This window comes from Micromesistius poutassou, assembly GCF_964030765.1.
Source record: "Micromesistius poutassou genome assembly, chromosome: 22".
Lineage (NCBI taxonomy): Eukaryota > Metazoa > Chordata > Actinopteri > Gadiformes > Gadidae > Micromesistius > Micromesistius poutassou.
The window spans coordinates 6353737-6371184 of record NC_140292.1 but is presented as its reverse complement, the minus strand read 5'-3'; the positions used below and the strand labels follow the sequence as shown (position 1 = coordinate 6371184).

Sequence of the window (17448 nt, the reverse complement as noted above, 5' to 3'; positions counted from 1 at the left end):
ATAACCCCTATGTGTTTTCTTCTAAAAAAAAAACCCATAGCCGTTCATTCATTCTCCCATGAAGAAAAAGACGGTCCATCTGTAACATCCCAAATGTTCCAAGTACTTCAATTAATGATGACTCAAGACATCTGCTGAGAAACAACTGAGAGGCTGTGATTTTGAACGTGTCCTCCCTGCCCTCTCCAACCACAGCAGCCCGACCAACGCCATGACTGCCAGAGGCAAGTCCAGGGTTTGGCCCTTCCTCTTTGATCTTGTTGGCACATTACGCACAATATGCTGCGCCCTCAGACTTTAAATCGTAAGGATTTTTAAACCAGATATCCTTGTACAGATCTTGACCAAGTTGTTTTGAGCTGGTGCAGTAGTGCGGTAGCTCGCTTCAGTTGGCTGGTGTTGGGGCGCCATTGGCAGTCAACCAACACAAACCAAAACGTTGTATATATTTTGGAAGGAACGGGTTGCACTGAAGACTCATTTTTAATCCAAAGAATCCCAACCAATTTTTTTTGTCTTTTCATCTAACAAGGTACCTAGGACGTCATTTTATTATTTATACACTACCGCTTTTTGTTTCTTACTGGTATATTATATTGTGTACACAGCTCTGTACTGTTTGCTTCAAATACGTTATATTTTTATAAATTGTATAACACGCCAATGGTGTTAACTTTGGAAATACAGCACCAATGTACGTAATCTGGATTGCAGGATTCGACTGGCTGAGGCTCATCCAATCGGCAGCAAAGAAAGTTTGAATGACAACACCCCTCAACAAACCCTACTGAGAGCAGACTTTCTAGACCTAATGAGTGAATCGTATGGTGGAAAATATTGGAGGATTCTCAGCCAAAATGTTGGAGTATTGGTAGAGAGAAACGAGTCAGCAGGGGGGGAGGGGCATGCTCCGGCCCCGTCCCTTTGTCATTCATAACACCTCAGAGGGTCCTGGGTTGACCGGCGAACACACAGACAGACATCCCTCTGCAGGCAATGACATCAGTCTATTTCTCAGTTCACTTAGATAATAAGTATAAGTAAGGTTAACTTTAAGTATAAAGCATACAAGAATATAAGATATTGTTCCAAATGTTAAACACTATTGATATTACCTGGCTTTCCTTGGTCAACAAGTGCCTGCACTCTGAGGGACATGTGTCCCCCATTCACGCGTTACAAAAGATAAACCCCCAACCGCCTCATTTACGTAGAAGTGGCCCCTCAACGGCTGGCTCACGTCACGGTGAGAGGAGACGTCCGCCTGCGGTTCCCCCTCCTTATGTTCTCATGATGTGTATTCTGGCATTGTGAGCTGGCTGACTTTACTCAATTAATTAATCCATACTCTTGTTAAAATCTGACACTACCAGTTTTATGACGCTTTATTATGACTGTATATGCCACAGACAAATAAAGTGGCATTATTAACTATTACAATGCATGTTTTACTGTTTAAATGAAAATTGGTTTCACAGGGCTCATCTCTTAAACACATCAGTCATGGTGATTTAAGATCAGGTTAATAAACAAGGCGATGAATGGATTTTAATGAAAGACCTCACGTCATATAACTAATGTATAATATGTAACTTCATGTAACTATGTTTAATATGTAACCATTTTGTACGTAATGCTTGAATTACTGTATGGAATGTGGGCATCGTGGGCGGGAAGATAAATGTTAATGGGGAACGGGAATACGGGAGTAGTTTAGAGCATTCTGATTGGCCGAAGTGCATGTTGGGAGCGCAACACAATGGGGGATATAATTCGGGTCCTGAAGACCCTTCGGGGGTTCTTTGCAAACCAACTCAGGCGATGTTGTTACTCTGTGCAGTGACAATAAAGCCTTGATCATTCAACCCTAGTCCTTCTCGACCTCTCATATTTTGTTTGAGTATTAGATGACCATTGAAAATGGTCTGGCTATGGAAGCCAATAGTCCAGACAGAGCTCTCTATGGAGCTAAACTGATGGGATTTCAACCCGTGCAGCAGTTAGTGCAGAAATCCAGTCTGAAAGACCATCAAACCCCTCCTCACAACACAACACAGTGCCATGTTGATTAGCAGACTGGACCCACTCTAGCGAGCGTTACAATATGTACATCACAATACAATCAAAACACTGGCCTTTGCACTAACTGACAATTAGAGGTTTCCTTAGTATAGTTTTAAAAAGTGGATACCTTTACCCAAGCGTCGTTTGGTGTCAATCATGTTTAACGGAAAGTGGAAAAATACTGAATTGCCAGTTTCTCGTCCACCATTCCAAAAAAAATGGTGGGTCTTCTTTTGAATGTGCATATAATACCTTACTACTCAACAATAGAGCAAGTGCATTGAATTCTGATTGGACGCTCTACGGCGAGTCGGCGACCAAACAAAAGAATGTCAAGTCAGAGCTAACCAGAAACTCTTTGAACAATGGAACGCCACAAAACACTGTGCCAAACAAAAGGTGGTTTGTCGATTACAAGGAAAAGTTTGGTATCACCACAATAACAACATACTTTAAATTCAGAAAACAGACCATCACCATGACTTCTGTTTAAAAAGGACATAAAGTCCAACCATAGGTCAAACACATAATCTCCAAAGGCAACAAAAAGAAAATATGGCAAAAACATAACAACATTGTTAGCTGTTTCACTGCAGGTTAAATCAGTATCACATCAATCAAGGCAACTCTAAAAATGCAGTTAAAAAAACAAAACATGCAAGGGATTGGCAAAAATAAGAAATTAAACTGCACAGGTCACGTTTCTTCCTTGTCTCCCAAACAGCTTGTTCTTTGCCTCATACATAATAAGGTAGGGAGGGTTTCTGCATCCATGGCCACAGTCAATGGAACCCAACTAAGGTCCTATAAATTGTACATTTCCCTAATATGTGCCCTTACAAAGTAATATCCCCTTACTTTGATCAGGAAGCATGGTGGACCAGGCCACGGCATTGATGTTTAGATTCACATCCGAGTACAGCGAAACCACTAAATGCAGTCATTGCTCCTACTCAATCCAGCTCTAACAGTAAACTACATGATAAGCTTGTTCCTAATTACCAAAAGCCATTGAATAGACAAGGAGACAGGAAATCTTTTCCTATTTATTTATATGGGAAAAGAAGGCCCAGTTTGCATGGTGACTGCACACTCAATTATTGTCTGCGATTATCACAAAATGGTTGCTTATGATAGTATTTAATATGGAGGTTAAAAAAATAAACAAGGGCATATATCCAAATACTGAATACTGAATACATAGGCAGCATCTGTTTTAAGAAAACATTCCCTCCAAATTCAGTACAACTAAAACTGCTGTGTGATAGGCTTATGCTAGGGGAACATCCTTTCATGTAGTTTTAATTTGTTTTGCATTAATGAGCTGAGAATATCTGTGTGTACAATAGTTGATAATCACACACAAAGAAACCAATCAACCCACCCGAACGCCCAACAACAAAATGGAATTATGATTAATATAACAACACTTATTATAATATACATTTTGTGTGTAAATTATATATTTTAAGTATTGCAGAAATAGTTCAGGCGATTCGATGAAAACGGTTTTTATTATGATGCTACATTTTTCTCTTTCACTTTCTCTTTGTTTTTCTATTGTAATTCAGTCCAAGTTCATTCCCGATGAGGGAAATGTGTGAACAAAAAAACATTCATGCAAGGCCATGGCTACACAATCAACAGTAGGTATATTTTAAAATGTATGTATCACATATATATTTCTCTCAGTGAGAAAATCGTCACAATTTTGAATCTCATTTCTTATATCACACAGACTAAACACTACTTATGTATGGGAAATGGCTTATGTGGAAGAGGTTTTAATTCAACAACAAACTAATAACATACATTATATAAAGATATTACGGACGTCCATTGCTCACCAATAGCATTTCCATTTCCACCATGGCATGCAGTGCAGACAATGCAGAGGGAGTGTGTGATGTAAACACAACACCACTTGCTCGGATGGCGGCACGTGGACCAAAGCGTTCCCTCCTCTAACATAAATTATCATTAACAAAATCATAACAAATACATGCAGTCAACCCGAACGCTCTCGGACGTGTTTCTTCAGGGGCAGCGTAGGCTATTATCTGTAGCAAGGCCTTCGCGAATACACATGCAACAATAACACTAACATGTTTACCAAATAATTATTTCATTTGAGAATAAATATAACATAAATTAACACAGAATTCCGCGGTACGCAATTAATGACATGCCTTTCATGTGGAAACCGGACGTTGTGTTCTGACAGAGGGCGATGTTCTTCCTAGGAATTGTAAACAAACATGTCTACGACTTTGAGATATTGTTGCAACTTGCCCGCAGAGCGCATTTGTCATATTTAGAGTACTCATCGCGATCGACACAGGGATTCGTTCTGTTATTTAGGGGGGAGGAGGTACACGCTTTTACTCCAGCTATTGCGCAAGAAGTATTAGCGAATTCCTATCAAAACAGGAAGCTTGGGTTTGAAACGGTGTTCAACACAGAGCCACAGTCAACCAAGCACCAAATCATACAAATGCACACAATCGATTGTTCAATGACCTTGTGTAAACAAATACAATTACATTACCTGCTTCCCTCGATAGAATAGCCGCTGCTGCTCTGGATTAACATGGAAGATCTCCTGTATTTTCAACCGTAAAGACTCAATTTTTGTCAATCTAGAAAGGTCCTCAATGGTTCGCGTTTCCTTCCCGTCAATAGTACGAATCTGAATCCACATCGTTGCAGCAACGCTACTGTAGCCCCCCCAAAAAACAATAAACGTGGGTTTGTTTTGGAAAACAAGGGTTTGGGGAGAGGGGGATAACGATGTAAAGGTTCAGTGCTCCATTGCGCTTTCCTCTGCAGGGGTAGACGGGCTCATGCAGGAGGTGTCTCACATGGGGTCGCGGCGCCAAGCAAATCTCGCGAAATAACATTTAAGCGACTACAGTCTGCAATTAAAGGCGCAGCTACCCCCTCGTCTGCTCCGATAAGCGGGCATGTACCGTTACAGGCATCGTTTGTATGCGCAAATCGCAATTTGTTTTTTTTAAATTAAGTTAATGCCTGAATTGTCTGAATTGTCTGAATTGTCATCAGTGTCCCACATTGTTTTGTCTGATAACTTATATTCTTGTTACGGGATACATTTCTGAACATATTTACAGAATTATTTACTGTAGTTCTACTTCAATGTGTTTAAATGCAGCAGTGCTACCCGGAGCAAACTAGAAAACATTTAATGGATATGATAGCTAAATATTATTAAACATGTTTACTTTGAAGATGCTCTTTCCGGCGTTGCGTTAATGTTTAGTGACATCTAGCGGAAGAATTAAGACAAATCGTCTATGGTTCACATAAAGAACCTCACTATCTCATTCATTCATAACACTATAGGATTGTCGATTACAATTGAAACCAGATGCCTAAATACATATCTTTTTTAGTTACAGCAACATAGACCTAAATGAAACGTGTAACACCATACAAATATTACTTTGCACGTAGAAGAACATTGTTTGAGTGATATGGTGTAATCATTTTTAAGGGTATTATTGACTCAAGGACTCAATGGTTTCCATAGTTAATTTAAATTGTTACATATAACAATTTCTATATATATATATATATATATATATATATATATATATATATATATATATATATATATTTGCTCAATATCCTCCTAGAGATGTGTGTGTGTGTGTGTGTGTGTGTGTGTGTGTGTGTGTGTGTGTGTGTGTGTGTGTGTGTGTGTGTGTGTGTGTGTCACGCTGCTACGTCGATGGCGTACATTTGCATTGGGCGCGCGGAGGGGGAGGACGCGGATAGAAGTATTCCTGAAGCATGCTCAAAGTACTTTACTTAATTTTTTAGAACAATTCTTGAATAATAACTTATACGCTGCACTATTTACAGAAAAATAAAAAAGCAATGTCTACAAACTATATATTCGTGTAGACTATTCACCAAACTGATATAACTGATGAACTGAAATCGGATAATGTAACATGGTCGGCTAACTGTCTTCGGACAACTCCGGGATCCCTCTGGACATTTTAGCTATCGGATGCTCGTGTTGTAGTCTATTAATTTTATTCAGTAAGCACAGTCGCATCCGAAATGCATAAAGACCGGAGGCATTGCAGACGACAGATTGGAGACAATAGCAGGTAAGGATAGCTAGCAAGCTGCAGTGGTAGCTATGCTTGCTAAAAAGCTATCTTGCCTTGTCTGCAACCGCACTGAAACGCTGAGGTTTGTTGTTAAACTAACCCTATGGCTGGGGCTTTTTGTTACAGGTAATGCGATTTTGGATGAAATAATTGCAAGAAATTACTATATAAATGGCTTATTCTTTAACAAGAACGATTACGAAACTTTATTTCGCTAGCTCGAAAGCACCAACACAGTTGACCAAAACACATTGGAAATAAAGTTGGAGCATTGGGTGTTTACTTACTTTCATTATGAACCAAAACTGTATTTAATTCCTGTACTTCATACTTTATAATATTTCATATCAATTTGTGTAGCTGTCACGGCAGTTTTGTACTATTGTAGTAGAGACCTCTGTGCACATAACGTTGTTGCGTAAACACACAGTAGATGCGTAAACACATAGTAGATGTAGAAAACAACCTATCTGAAATGTACATTGATTGTCACTTGTTATCCTTCTTAGGTGGTTACACCAGCATCACGGACCATGGGGATATGGCCCATTCAAACACTGCACCGTGTAGCTATCAGCTGAACCATCACCAGGGGCTCTCGTCATTCAAACCATGTCCTCATCAGAGTCAAAGTGGCACAGCAGCAGAACTGAAACCACCAGCCTGATCTTCAACAAGGACGCACTGCGTAACGGGGACAGTGCCACTGGAATCATGGTAGAGGCTCATGGCGTTAGTGGTGGCGGCAAATATGCCACCGTTGTCGGGGACCAAGTCGAGGTGGGGCAAGACTGCATGTCAGAGATATCCAGCGGTGACCTCTCCCTGCCCGAGGTTTGTGTCTCCACCAACAACGGTAGCTTTGAGGAAGACATGAACTATGAGGTCCAGCAAGCCTATCGTATATTCACCGGGTTCCTCCTGGACAAGTACAAGGGGATCACTGGTTCCTTCGTCCTCCCCGTTGGTCACTTGGAAGCACAGCGTGGAATCGGAGGAGTAGGGGGGCGGGGCCACGCTCGGCTGAGACAGTCCATGTGTCTACAGACAATAGAGGAGAAGTTTGTTGGCCAGCAGTACGACAGCATCACAGAGTTCGTGGCGGATTTCAGGCTGATGTTGGAGAACTGCTACCGCTACCACGGCGTGGACCACTGGCTCTCCAAACAAGCTCAGAAGCTGGAGGTCATGCTGGAGCAGAAGCTGACACTGCTGTCAAGGTAAATAAACAGAACACCAACGTACGTACAACCAACGTAACCATGCTGCCAACTCAATTTCTAATTGACAGCATGTATAATAATAATTATGTATAAAAGTCACAATTCAGATACTTTTTCAAATATTTAATTTAAGCTGCCACAAATGGTAATAACGTCAACCGTTGTTAAGGATGAGAACAGGTAGGGAAGTGAGGGGCATATAGACCAGAATCGTCCAGATCTTCCCCGGGTAATTGCACCCATTGTAACAGTTTACTGTTGGATAGATTTATCTTGCTCCACCGTGACCCAACATCACCTGTTGTGATAATGTTGTGATGTCCTTCTAAAGAATCTTTTTCTTTAAATCTGCCGAACCAAGGACCCTGCGTGAGAAGACCACTTTGGCGGTGACCTCTACGGGGCGTTTTGGTGCGGAGGAGGAGCGAAATTCTGGGGGCACGTCCACGAGACGACGCTCTGCGCCTCGCAGCCTGACCACCATCACCGTGGGCGGCCACGAGTCCCTCATGGTGCAGACCCTCAGGCAGGAGGAGCTGCAGAGGGTCAAGGATGAGAAGAGGTGAGCCGCTGGGACGGGAGAAGAAGAATGACGACACTGTTGGATTGCAATTACATTCTTGACATTGAGTTGCTTAGCAGTCAAAAGCGACTGGATTTAAAAATATTATTATTTTTATATATGTATATGTTATAGATGGTATATTCAGTTTGATGTCTTCTGGTTGTGCTTAGAGTTCCACCCCCTCCCATTTGCACATTTCAAACTATTTATCTATTTGCTTAACTTTTTAATTTTTTAACTCTATTGTATATATACCATTTTGTCTTAACTTCTCACTATTTAGAATTATTTATTGTAAATATTGCTTCACCTCAGATTTACTTCAGATTTACCTCACTTTATAATTTATAATTTTCTTATTGCACCATGGGTCGGAGATAAACAAAATTCTGATTCCTCTATTTGTATTGCACATATTTTGGAATTGACAAAGCTGACTAACTTAAAAAAACAAAACTGTTTACTGAAAAAACGTATATCTTTGGCGTAAAACAGGCAACGTGAGCTGGAAAAGAAGGAGGCAGAGGAGACCTCGGCCAAGGAGTTGGAGGAGTGGGAACAGAGCCTGCTCTCCCAGGCCCTCCCGCACCCCTTGGACACCCTCTGGGAGATCCCCGCCATCGGGCACTTCCTGTGCCTGGCGCAGACGGCCCTCAACCTCCCCGAGATCGTCTTCTTCGAGCTGGAGCGCAGTCTGCTGATGCCCCGCTGCAGCCTCTTCCTTTCCAAGGTCATGTCTTCACTGCTGTGCGTGCCGCAGAAGAGGCTTACCGTGCACCGCCAGCCGCCCCTGCCCTACCGCCGCTGGGAGCGGGAGCTGAGGCAGCGGGTCCTGGCCTGGTTCCGCGCCACGGGGGCCTCTGACGACCAGCCCGGTCGGGCGGAGCAGCTGGGGCTCTGCCACCAGTTCTTCTGCGTCCTGGGCAAGTCGAGCCCGCTTGAGGAGCTGCCCTTCCACCTGCTGCCCTTCTACCAGCGTGTGTGGCTGCTGAAGGGGCTCTGCGACCACGTGTACGAGACCCAGAAGGAGGTGCAGGACGCGGTCCTGGCCCAGCCCATCCACGAGTGCAGGGAGTCCATCTTGGGCTACGACGGCGTGGAGAACGCATACATACACTTCCCGCACTTCTGCGGGGCCGACCTGCGGATCTACTTCCAGAGCCCCTGCCCGCCCCCCGCCTTCCCCTTCCCGGCGCTCTGGGCGAGGAAGGTGGACGTCAAGCCGGAGGCGCGGAGTGGTGTGACGGACGGGGAGGACTGGAAAGGGATGGGGTGTTATGGTGTCTCTATGGTAACCGGGGAGTTTGAGGATGAAGGAGAACATGAGGAGAAACATGCACATTTCAAAAGGGAAAACGGAGGCGGCGAAGGGAAACACGAAAGGTTGACCCTGTCGCCTCTGAAGGAGGCGGACTCTGACTCAGGTTCTGTTGAGGATGTTTGGACGAGTGTGGTGGACTCTGAGTCCAATTTGAAAGTGCACACAAACTCCTCACGATCACACCTCAAAAACTCGGCCGGAGACGGAGTTGACGAAGTCCACTCAAAACAGAACTCTGAGCGGCGATCCAAAAGAGTCAAGCAGGAGCCGTGCCTCCCGGGGGACTCTGGACGCACCATCAAGGCCGAGACCCACGAGCCTTGTCTCAGTGTGGGGGAGCACTGCTACACGGGCAGGTCCCCGGTTAGCTCCATGAACCTGGCATCTCCCCCTAGACCCACAGATGTCAAAACCCAAGGAGGCCCAAGCCCCCCTCTGGGACAGCAGGCCCTCTCCTCGTGTTCAGAATGTTCTATAAGCAGCAGTGTTAAATCTGGCCGGCACAAGTGTCGCTGTAGCACTGCGACTGCCGCGGCCGCCATCCCCTCCTTGTTCTCCTCCTCTTCATCTGAAAGCGCACAAAACTTGAGTGAAGAAAAGACGGCTGACGGAATTACAGGGACTAGAAAAAGAAAGCGAAAGAAAAAGCGAGAGTGGGTGCAGCCGGTGGGGACGAGGGAGCAAAGAAGGCTGCAGAGTTTGGAGAGGCCGAGATTTTGTCAGACAAGGTCGGCAAAGACAACCACAGAGCAGGCTGAACCCTCCGTCCCACAGAAGGGCAGAAGGAGCAGAGCCAAGGCGGGTGAGGAATATCTGTCTTTGCTCTGTCATTATTTGTTTTGCAGTTTTGTAGGTTTTTTTCATGATTTTTTTAGATGAAGCCGTTAATGTTTTAATTGAGGTTATACAACACTGCTATGACTTCTTCCTTTGTGGATTGTCATTTGAGGATGTAATTCAGTGGTGAATGTGGTAATTGGTCCAGTTATTTTGTGAAAGGGTTTTCTCTGCTAAAGACAAACCATTAGCGAGAAAAAGCAGATGCAGTCAGAATGATGTTAGTGTCACCGAAATTATAACTATCATTTTTGTTAATGTTTGACTATGTCTTTTTGACTATTAATTTCAAGTGTCTTGTTGACAAGGGAGTTGAATTAACCAATCCAAAACCAAGACCTGTGTTTTGTTCTTTTATTTAAAGGGAAGAAACTCAAAACTTCTTCAAATGAAATAAAACAGGAACCCCTGGTTGAATCACCATTTAAGGTAGTCTCACTTTTTCAGTATCACCAAAGGAAATCATGACTTTATCATGGTGACATGTTTTTTTAGTGGTGACACTTGCTGCACCCCATCGTTAAGTAACACTTGATGTAATCTTCAGTTGAAAACCTTTCCTCTATTCGGTTTCTTCTTGTTTGTGCTTTGGCGTCTCCTTCCTGCCTCCAGTTGGTGTGTTCAAGCATCGAAGAGCTGCGGGAGCTGATCAGCAGGACGGAGGACCAGCTCGACGCACTGCAGAGCGACAAGAAGAGATCGGTTAGATCCGACGTTATTATCGGTCCTTCAGTGCATCTCACTGCCGCGTACCTCCACGCTTTCAGGACGGAAATATTCAACCATATCTGGTTGCTGGAAAGTCTGAGTAACTGTGTGTGTGTGTGTGTGTGTGTGTGTGTGTGTGTGTGTGTGTGTGTGTGTGTGTGTGTGTGTGTGTGTGTGTGTGTGTGTGTGTGTTCGAAAAAAGGGGCGGTGGTATTTGAAGAAGGAGTCTGTGAAGGATCTCCACATCACGCTGATCAGACTGCTGAATGAGCTCTCGCCCTGGGAGCCCAAACTGGTGAAGGCCTTTCAAAGGAACAGGTAGGACAGGTCACACTGACAAACTGATGGTATTCTTTTGTATGCTGCTCGGTTTTAGGGATGGGATGCTTTCAATGCAGCTGAGCAGGAGGCCTCGGTTGGGCTAACGCAGCCATCTCATCCTACATTATTAGTTGTTTCACAGACTTGTATTTCATTGTATGTTTACGCAATGCAACATTATATTGCTGTCATAACATTGTCATTTTCCTGTTTTCTACTTTCTGCTTGTCAGACTCCGTATGAAGAAAGAATGCGATGACTTCAGGAAACACCCAGACTACAGTAATTTTGTGCGTGAGGAGTGTGTGTCATCATCGTCGTCGTCGTCGTCCTCATTGGACCAGGAAGAAGGGAGTTCCGGGAGGGTCATGTGTGACCTGTCAGATCACTATAGAGAGACGGAGGAGGAAGACATGGAGCATGCTGTTCCCAAGGGCTTCTGGACCAGAGGTAATAAAACACATCAACTCGTTATTTACTCATTCTAAGGCGATTCAAACTGAAACAACACACGTGACAGCTTGGGTCAATATTGGATGAATTTTTTCAAGTCGTTAACCATAGATTTTTTGGAATTTGTAAAGGTGCATACTGTTTGTCAAGATTCACAATGTATTAAACAATTTGGCATGCCTTATGTCCCATCAGCCCCAGAGTGATTGAATAATCTGTCTTTGTAAAAGAAATTCAGCAAAACGTAATACGTACGTATTATGTGTCTGGACATATATTGATCCTGATCCTGATAATTGGTTACAGACGCTAGACAAAAGTCGCTGACTTTAAATTAACTGTGAGAAGTAATGTAAAAAACGCTCTTATCTTTTCAGGAAACTCAACGCAGCTAGGGACTGAAGCTGCTGGAGAGGACATGGTGTCTTACAATACCTCGAGTCACCCCAAACCCTCGCTAAGAAACACAGTCGAGGACCTTAAACTTTGCAGAGGCCACTCTCTAAAGGTGGACCCTTGTCTAACGTCCCCCACGAACATTGGATTGGAATCTAGATCTGAACAAGGCTCAGAAGCCCAATCCAGGGACTTGAACCCAGTGCTAGTGGCTCCAGCACCGGTCTCTCCAAAAGCCAGAGTCCCCATCCTCCACCCCACCATTGGACTACCTTGGGGATACACGCCCATCCCCACTCTTTTTGCGAAGAGCGTGGGAAACAAAGTGACCTTAATGAAACGTCCTGCTGACTACCCGTGCCCCGTGAGTACTATTGCTAAGACTCAAAGATGTGTGGGCTCCATGCCTCCCTCCCTGACGACTACAGCAAAATATCCAGCCCTGCAGAAACCTCCTCCTCATCCCAACCAGACCATTCAGCCGACACATCCAGAAGCATCAGAACAGAGAAAAACAAGCAAACAATTGGTAGCATCCACAGCAAATGCCTCCCTTGCTAAAGCCCCACCAGCCAAGCCGATGGCGGTACCAAAGAGCCCAGTGAAAGTAGTTTACAGGGTGACAGAAGGGCTGGATCACGTTCTAAGGCAGGACAGCACCGGCCAAGTTAAGCTCACTGTGCAACCCCTTGTGGACCAAAAGACCGGAGAGAAGATCATGAATCAGGTTGTGATTCTCCCTTCGAAACTGCTCCTTCAAAACAATGAAAAGGTGTCTTTCAAGCATCAACCGACACCCTCTAAGAGCATCCAGGCCCCGGTTTCGAAGACAGCCAGTCCCTTGTTATGTACATCCACCAACGTGACTGGCTTCAGCATTCCAGAAGGACGGATCCCGGTTCAGCAAGTGGCTCCACTGAAAGAAACCAGGACAACGAACACCCCATCTCCATCCTGTGCATCTTGTCTGCCGCAGAACACTGTAACCACAACAAACCGCAAGGTGGCACGAGTCTGTAGTCTCCAGAGTGCATCACAAATCCAATCGCTAATGCCAACTTCCAGCAGCATTCTTGCTAATGCCGAAGGCACTAAAGGCACCAAACAGGAGTTGAAGACCGTATGTATCCGGGACTCGCAGTCTATTCTTGTCACCACAAGAGGAGGGAATACAGGAATAGTGAAAGTTCAGACACTGGCAGAGCAGAGTGCACATGGGTCCTCACCTGCAAGCCCAGTCATAACCATCTCGCCTCAGTTCAAAGCCTTCCTCGTATCCAAAGGCTCGCCTCCTGTATCTACATCCTCTTCCTCTCCGACCATGTCTGTCACTGTACCCATGGGCACCTCACCAGCCCAGAGCCCTTTTGTTTCAAAGTCTCCTGTAACTTGTGCAACACCACTTCTCACCACAGTCTCACACATCACTTCCCCTGCTGGAGTGGCTGCTACAGTGGGCCACAGCATCAGCCCTGCTTCTATTCTACCCACAAAGGGCCCACTAGCAGTAAAGACTGTAAATCCCCCGAACTCCCTGGTGAAATCCAACATGATCATGCCGTCATTGCGCACCAGTACACCAACCGCTCCCACGCTGGATACTTTAATGAGCAAACCTGGCCTGAAACGGCCCAGTACTGAAGAGCGAACCCAGTTAACCAAGTTTATCTTGATGAGTCCTTCGTCATCATGCCCCTCCTCCAATGCAGCTCTTCCAAAAGTCACTTCCCCGTTACCGTCACCGCCACCTGGTTCCAGACTATTGTTCATCGGGGAGCCTGCTGCCGTGTCGTCCACCACCACCTACATAGGAGGTATCCCCAAGCAGGTGCCTGCCCCGGGCATCGCTCAACCACCAGTGGCCACATCCTTCTCCTCCGTTGAAGGGATGAAGACGGGCCTGGCTCTGGGCCAACATTTGGGCAACGTGAAATCAGAGTCCTTGTCAAACCTTAAGAACTTCACTCTGCCATCAGGTAGGTTGATTTGGTTGGCTTTTAGTTGGTTTTATTACGTTCCGCTCATCTGTTTGTCGTGCTTGTGGCGACAACACAAGAAGAACGTGTGTTTTCTAAGAAAGGTAAGCAAAAGTGGGAGTTGTTTAATGCATATCCTGGTTATGTGTGTTGGCAGGTGTTGAGATTAACCACCCAGGGCAGATGAAACCCTTTGGACCGACCATCGACACTGGGCTGCAATCCACTTCCAAAAGCACACCAGCCACAACATCCACTGGACATCCTCTGCTTAAAGCTTCAAGTTTGGTTCCTGGCAGTCCCGTCCCACCTGCGGCCTCCATGACAACCAGTTCTTCGCTGAAAGCAACCCCTTCCGTAGCAGTCCCCCGCAGAGAGACCTCCAGGTGCACGTCTACTGTCCCTACTTCCACCGGGTTCATCCTTGCAAAAGACCTTGCTCCCAACGTATGTGCACCATCGTTCAATAAGTCCTCCCTGGGCGTTCTGAATGTACATCCAAGCACGGCCAACCAGCCCCGACACGTGATCCCTCCCGTGGGAAGTGCACCTCATCCTGTCATGCCTTCGACCCAACCTCCTAGTGTCCCCCACCAATCTACCTCCACTTCAAATACCACCAGTAACTCTATCAACACTAACACTTTACCTGTGACAATCCCCACCCCGAGCACCACCTCTACTGCGGCAGCCGTCCCGGTTCAGCAGAGGATAGTCATAAACACTAGCACTCACCTTGCGGCCGGGACACAGATCCTCCTCAACAACGCACGCTTCGTGGTTCCCCCACAAGGTTTAGGCCCGGGTAGCCACGTGCTCATCATCTCGGGTCAAGCGCCGCCTCAAACGCCCAGCACGGGTAACTTCCCCAGCCCGGCAGCAGCTCCCCCCGCGGGGCTGAGGCCCGTCTCGGCAGCCCAGAGGATGGCTGCATTACCCATCTCTCCTCGACCCAGGATACCCAGTGTGCCCGCTTTGAGGTCTCCTGTTGCGGTACGCACACCGTTGGTCAGGTTGCCTTTGCTCCCCACGGCACCAAATGCAACTCCAGTCCGATTTGTAGGAGCCCAGTCTCTGAGCTCGTCTTTGATGCCTAACATGACAAAATTGGTGTCAGCTCTGCCACAGTTACAAGTTAGCCGGGGGCTCTCCTCACCTGTCGCAGGGACATCATCTTTGGTCACATCCCCGATTAGGTTAGACTGCAAGCCAGCCCTTGTTTTCGCAACGAAAACCATTGCGTCGGTACCTGGAATCGCTCCGGCAGCTGTAAGGTTATCTGCTCGGACAACTAAACCAGCCCCTGTTGCATCCCCTTTCCCACCCTCTAACACAACTCATTTGCCCACCACCATAACACTTCCTCTTTCCTCACTTTTAACAGCCGGTACATCCACTCTTTCCATCCCCTGCACTAGTACAGACCCTATAGCCTCTGTGACATCAGTCGTAGCACAGTCACCAGCAGGCATACCGCTTTTGGCATCTCCTCTCATTACCAAGGACCCCCAATCAGTTGCCACCCATGGCTTACCGGCTCATCTGAGAGCACTTGGCATCCCAGCAACATTCTCCCCTGCCAGCACTATACCACAAGTAATGGTGCAGACAGGACCCAACGCCCTTCAAACAGGACCCAACGCCCTGCAGCCAGGACCCAACGCCCTTCAGACAGGACCCAACGCCCTTCAGACAGGACCCGACGCCCTTCAGACAGGACCCCACGCCCTGCAGACAGGACCCGACGCCCTGCAGCCAGGACCCAACGCCCTGCAGCCAGGACCCGACGCCCTTCAGACAGGACCCGACGCCCTTCAGACAGGACCCGACGCCCTTCAGACAGGACCCAGCGCCCTTCAGACAGGACCCAGCGCCCTTCAGACAGGACCCAACGCCCTGCAGACAGGACCCAGCGCCCTTCAGACAGGACCCAGCGCCCTTCAGACAGGACCCAACGCCCTTCAGACAGGACCCAACGCCCTGCAGCCAGGACCCAACGCCCTGCAGACAGGACCCAGCGCCCTTCAGACAGGACCCAACGCCCTTCAGACAGGACCCAACGTCCTGCAGCCAGGACCCAACTCCCTTCAGACAGGACCCAACGCCCTTCAGACAGGACCCAACGCCCTGCAGACAGGACCCAATGCCCTTCAGACAGGACCCAATGCCCTTCAGACAGGACCCAATGCCCTTCAGACAGGACCCAACGTCCTGCAGCCAGGACCCAACTCCCTTCAGACAGGACCCAACGCCCTTCAGACAGGACCCAACGCCCTGCAGACAAGACCCAATGCCCTTCAGACAGGACCCAACGCCCTTCAGACAGGACCCAACGCCCTTCAGACAGGACCCAACGCCCTTCAGACAGGACCCAACGCCCTTCAGACAGGACCCAACGCCCTTCAGTCAGGACCCAACGCCCTGCAGACCGGACCCAACGCCCTGCAGACCGGACCCAACCCATCAGTCAAATCACAGCTGACGATGTTGCAGCCACAGCAACCGGGCCACCGGACACAAGACGTTCCAACGGTGGCCGTCTCTCCGATTGTGAGTACGGTTTCTAGGATTCAGTCCTAGGATTCGGTCCATTCCCGTTGCTGTAGTTCAGCCCATGGGAGGCGTGATCGACAGCATCCAAGTGTATCCTGTGGCAAACCCTTCACCCCCTAGCAGCACTGCTGAAATGGCACCTGCTAAACCAATTACCAAGTAGTCCATCCTTGTCATTATGACAGCTCAAGCACAAGGAAAGCCCTTCTTCAAACACAAAACAGAGCAACACACAAGCATAGAATCCAGTCGGGACGATGCTGTTTTGAACACGCATATTCGAGAAGCCAGCGGACCAAGCCTGCCTGCTCGCTTGCACAAACCCCCTGGCGAGCCTGGTAATCCTGCCTTGCACCGCTAAACACTTGGCACTGACCGCTTCCCGAACATGACATTTGCAGCTACAACATCTACAACTACTGCCAACCATGAATTCAGACCTTTCGCCAACTGATGGCAGGACTGATTGTGACACTACTATTGAACAATGCTTACTGGGAGGGCTGATAACATTGCCTCTAGGGTTCCTGAAGTTTCTACAGAAATGTATTTGCGTTATAGATTGATAGGTGACTCATCAGATCAGTTCATTGCTAGTTTGAGTTATTTCACGGCCAGTAAACACAAATGCTATAGATCAGTAGACTGGTACAGTAGAAGAAAAAAATGTGTGTTTGATACTTAACTCCTTCTGATATTTATTGACTGTGACATTGACATCGATTGGTATCACAATTTTCTAGTGTATCCGTCAGTTAAAATTGTCTTAATTGTTTTTCTTTCCAAAAGAATGAACTTTGTAAAATAAATGCTTTTTAGGATTCTCAAATTAATCAACGACTTTGTAAGACATGGAGTACATAAACAGTGTTTTGAACTTGCATTTATT

General features: G+C 46.5%; 2 protein-coding genes across 3 annotated transcripts in view; one reads left to right on the top strand and one right to left on the bottom strand.

Moving 5' to 3' along the window:
• The window catches only part of uhrf2 (ubiquitin like with PHD and ring finger domains 2), a 38473-nt gene extending 33565 nt beyond the window's left edge, over positions 1-4908 (bottom strand). For both annotated transcript variants that reach the window (XM_084486587.1, XM_084486586.1), the window contains exon 1: positions 4613-4908. In XM_084486587.1, coding sequence (XP_084342713.1) covers positions 4613-4765 — 153 coding nt within the window. In that variant the 5' untranslated portion in view covers positions 4766-4908. The remainder of the gene's footprint in view (positions 1-4612) is intronic.
• A 951-nt stretch (positions 4909-5859) lies between these two features.
• brd10 (bromodomain containing 10) lies at positions 5860-16716 on the top strand. Its single transcript, XM_084486585.1, has 10 exons — positions 5860-6203; positions 6716-7426; positions 7791-7991; positions 8490-10117; positions 10517-10581; positions 10765-10854; positions 11063-11178; positions 11414-11631; positions 12012-14006; positions 14164-16716. The coding sequence occupies exons 2-10, from the start codon at positions 6819-6821 to the stop codon at positions 16584-16586; spliced, it is 7344 nt and encodes a 2447-aa protein (XP_084342711.1). The 5' UTR covers positions 5860-6203; positions 6716-6818; the 3' UTR covers positions 16587-16716.
• The last annotated feature ends 732 nt before the right edge of the window (positions 16717-17448 follow it).